The 4,443-nt window shown below is 38.2% G+C and overlaps 1 protein-coding gene across 1 annotated transcript in view; it reads right to left on the bottom strand.

Annotated features, from left to right (window-relative positions):
- Nucleotides 1–4,443, bottom strand: part of E2F8 (E2F transcription factor 8) — a 17,353-nt gene that overhangs the window by 7,032 nt on the left and 5,878 nt on the right. The window contains exons 2-5 of the mRNA XM_026850694.1: nt 3,564–3,836; nt 3,090–3,246; nt 1,608–1,913; nt 779–940 (exon numbers count right to left, since the gene is read on the bottom strand). Coding sequence (XP_026706495.1) covers nt 779–940; nt 1,608–1,913; nt 3,090–3,246; nt 3,564–3,836 — 898 coding nt within the window. The remainder of the gene's footprint in view (nt 1–778; nt 941–1,607; nt 1,914–3,089; nt 3,247–3,563; nt 3,837–4,443) is intronic.

Raw genomic sequence — 4,443 nt, 5'->3', positions numbered from 1 at the left:
CCACCCACCCACCCCCTCTATGTTACCATGATGCAGTGGAAAGGAAATTATGAACTGAAACCATCAAGATTTAGTTTTCCTTTTGCATACATACAATTCCACAAAAAAAGCACAGTGGAGTCTAAGAATCGAGGAAGGGTGTAATTTTCAATGACAATTAATTCTTAGTCACTCAAGAACTGGCACATTTTTTATTATTATAGAGATACAGGCCTAGACCTAGAAGTACCTTTCATTTGAATGGAGAGGAAGAGGAGGAAGTGTGCAGGGAACTGAGAGCAGGGTAGAAGAATGAAGAAATAATTGGCAGTTACAGCATTAGGTTTCACTTCTTCTCACGTGTAACTTATTAACAGGACTTTTACAGAATTTATTTAGATTTCCAACAAGTAAGTTATATGACCAGAACACAGATTTGCATGATTCTGGGGTGTCTTTGATGAAATGATGCCAAAATCTTTGCCAGACTGCTTGAGGAAAGAGAAATTTTTACCAATAAGCAGCCTTGTGACATGACTTCAGGAGAGAGGACTGTAATGGACTTTTTCTCTCACGTGGTCATTATGTGTCCAAGACTATGCACAAGTGGGTCTCTGTTAAAAACTGCACAAGGTGTTCAGTGAGTTTTTGGAGGCTCAAATATATTTATGGCAAGAAAAAGATGATGGTATTTTACACTATATAAACTTGTACTAGAATAATCCATTTAGCTTACACTTGATAGTTCTATTTAGAGTTAAGATCAAAGAGCAGACAGCAACAGCAGTATTTTACTTACTTTTAAACTTGCTTTTATCTAAGTCTTCTAACTGGTCTTCTCCAATCAAGATTTTAGCAGCAACTTCAAGGCTTACTACTTGAGGAGTTGATACAAGAAACAGCATCACAAATTTCTGACTCATCACTCGTAAAGACTTGTCTTTTCTGCTGTTTACTGATGCTGCAGCAGTCAGGAGAAAGGATTAAAGTGTTAAGTGACACACCAGCTACAAACGTTTTTAAAAAAATGAAGAAATTTGCCAGTAACAATTATCATAAGAACAAACAACACAGCAACTAGGCAGGGCTGACGTGGACTCCAGAATCGTGTCTCTACATGGTAAGAATCAGATAATTAGGTGGATACCAAGTCTAACTACAAAGAGTGCAATGTTTCTCCCTGTACACATTTCCTATTGTCTGACAACTTGTACCCTTAAAGATGCTTAACTGCAGGTTAGACAATGTATTTAACAATCTTTAATTAACAATTCCTTGATGAATCAAACATAAATTGAGAAAAAAATTAATGGACTCATTTATACTTTTGGCTTCTATAACATTCACTGGTAACAAATCCAGCAAATTGGATTGTATGTTGGGTATGTTTGATGGTTTCACCCAATGCCCCCTTGTTCTTGCACTGTAAAAACAAAATACATGTGCAAGAATAGAATGAATAAGAGAACCGAAAGAGTGCAGAATGCTTCTTCTTGCCACAAACAAACCTGAGGTGCCTTTCAGGCAGTAGCATTTCATAAAAATAGTCCAATAAATGTTTTTTCCAAGTTCATAGATATTTAACATTACAAGCACATATTAATCTTGGCATTATAGAGAATTATTACCAGCACGAAATTCCATTCCCGGGAGCTCGACAAAAGACATTTCTGAGTGCTCATTTGAGCCAAGAGATCTTGCCATTTCTTCATTTCTTTCACCATCGAAATCAAATTCATGCTCATACTCTCGTTTCTTGATCATCTGAATTTGTTGTGTATATTTGTTGTCTTCTCCAACTTTTTTCAAAGCCTGCAGGGTTTTGGAGAGATTGTGTCGCCCGTGCCAAACGTATCTATTTTTGGCGAGGCGGCTCACCATGTGTAGGCTCTCCAGCACATTCACAATATCATATATGCGTCTACGTTCAACATCTGGGGAAAAAAAAAAAAAAAAAAGAATGTGCCATCACTACTACATAAAATATGTTTCATCATACGTTTACCTGAAACATGGTTTACACAAAGAAGGAATCAGTTTCCTGTACTTCCCAATTTCTTAATATCCTTCTAAGCCATTTTTGCCAATTCCTCATTACAAAGGTTTCTGAAAATAGCCCTCAGATCTTGCCAACAAGGAAAAGAAAACAATTTTTGCTTTAGATGTGGAAGGACTTGCTTTTCCACAGTTGTACATGGTTTACAGCATTCCTTAAGAAATAAAACTTACTGTTGCCAGAAGAGCCATTAGATGGGTTTCAGCACAGCTTTAAAAAGAACCAGAGCATTTTAAATTATTCATTACATCAATTTTAGGGTCGTTTCATTAAATATCCGTGGAAACTCATGGTAGCAACTGGTAACTTGGTTTTATATCTTACTGTGTTAACACACTGTCCTTTTCTGTCTGTTGAATTCTTGGTTTTGACTATGCATTTTCTAAAAGAGATGTTATCTTGTACAAAGTATAAATAGACTTTCTGTTTCATTTGCAGTTCATCCCTCTTCTGTGTCCCTCGACATATTCTGAAGATATAATGACACTAGAAATTTTATAGCAGTATGATTTATAACTATTATCAGTGTTATAAACTGTAGAATAATTCATATATTTGATTAAAAAAAGCTTCAGCTTAATGTTCAACTTAAGTCTCTCCATACATTATTGGTGCAATATAAAAATAGGGATATAAAATGAGAAAGTTAAATTATAGAGAGCAGAAAGTAGTTTCTTGCTTTGATGTCACGACTGGGCAGGAAGTTGATGGTTCAGCTTGAGAAACACTAGTTCCTGCCACAAATATCCAACCACTAATCTTAGCCATCATCTCTAGATCCAGAAAACTGCAACTGGTTATTTGTGGTATTGGCAATAATTTAGATGTTTAATATTAAACATGACTCTGAGTTTCTCAGTTCCTTTCACTGAAGAAACTTTAACTTTTAAAAACAAGTGCTCTAAGAATGAAGAGTTTTAAGCTGGGTTTAAATCAGTTTGAGAATACACAGTAAGCATTCAAAATTTTATGGAGCAAAAATGTACTAACCCAAATGGTAGGCTATTGGCACATTTGTATGAAGAAATATATAATAGCATATACACCGACTTACTAAGCTCTTCAGCTACTTCATCAAGGCAAATGTAATTATTCTCTGCAGTGCTGGGGTAATCAGGATATCGAGCTAAGAATTTATGACACAGTAATCCTAGACTTTTCTCTTTGCGACTTGGTTGAGATTTTTCATATTCATCTCCTGATAAGTGCTCCTATGCAGGAATAAGAAAAAGAGAATTTGTAATTTTTGACAATATGTAAACACAGATGTTTAACGGCTTCATTGTGAGCACTGTCAAAGGCCCCGTGTTCTCCCTTTGTCCTCAACACCTGTGAAATAAAACCAGCAAAAAATTACCTGTTGTGGTGTAACGAGACCATATCCTTACTTACATTTCGTAAACACTCCAAAAATTAAAACTTTAAAAAAAAAGTTGTAGTATGTTAATGTATTTTTTTATATTAAATAAACATCTTCAGCTAACTTTAAAAAAAAAAAAGTAAATAGACAACTTCTTTATAAACCTACCTGCACACAGTATTTTGCCTGTAGGACCTCACTTGTGCTGTTTGACAGTTTCCTTTGTTCTCTGTTCCTAATCTCAGGACTAGCTGCACTAATTAGGATTTTCAGGTTCGAAGTAGGTGTCCATGGATCCGCTGGAATGACTTCTTTAGGTTTTGGGGGTGTGGTTAGAGGCTGACAGTCAGGCTGTATCTCTGTCAATACCGAATGTGAGGTAGCTGCTTGTTTCAAAGGGGTTTTCAATACACTTCTGTATGGCTCAGAAGATTGATTTTCCTACACACCAAAAAAAGAGCAAAACTTCGATGTTAAAACCCAGAAGCGCTACAATCCGTTTGTTGATAATAGTCGGAGTGGAATAGAGATCAGGTTGTTTGGGGTTTTTTTTTTGAGTAGCTCCAAGCCAAAGGTTGTAGTTTGAATCAGTGAATCCTGTCCCTGAAACTATTTCTTCGACCGTGCCTTTAGCTTAAGGCAAGGCGCCCGTCGCGTTTTTGGGGTAGTTTTCTTTCCCTCTAGGGAAAATATAGTCAGAATGAATGTTAACCGGTGGCACAAAGCTATAAAGAACGACCGAAACATCTTTTATTAAAGAGAAAAAGTTGAGCCAGGAAGCAGTACTGTTCGTTAGAAAGGTTGTTAGGGGAGTTTTAAGTAATTTTGTTAAGGACAGACACGAAAGCGAACGTGGAACGCGCCGGGCTGCCGCCGTCCAACGTTCTCTACACGCGTCCGTCGGACGTTGCGGTGCTGAAGCGGCCGGCGCGGGCTCCCCGGGGCTGTCACGGCGCCGGGCCCGGGCGGCAGCGCCCCCGGGGCGGGGTGTCGGCTGCTTCTCTGCGCGTCCCCCCACCCCCGGAGCGGGCGCGGCGGAACCGAGGGG

The sequence above is a fragment of the Athene cunicularia genome (genome assembly GCF_003259725.1).
Source record: "Athene cunicularia isolate RWA chromosome 5 unlocalized genomic scaffold, athCun1 chr5_part3, whole genome shotgun sequence".
NCBI classification, from domain to species: domain Eukaryota; kingdom Metazoa; phylum Chordata; class Aves; order Strigiformes; family Strigidae; genus Athene; species Athene cunicularia.
This window is presented reverse-complemented; position numbering and strand designations above follow the sequence as displayed.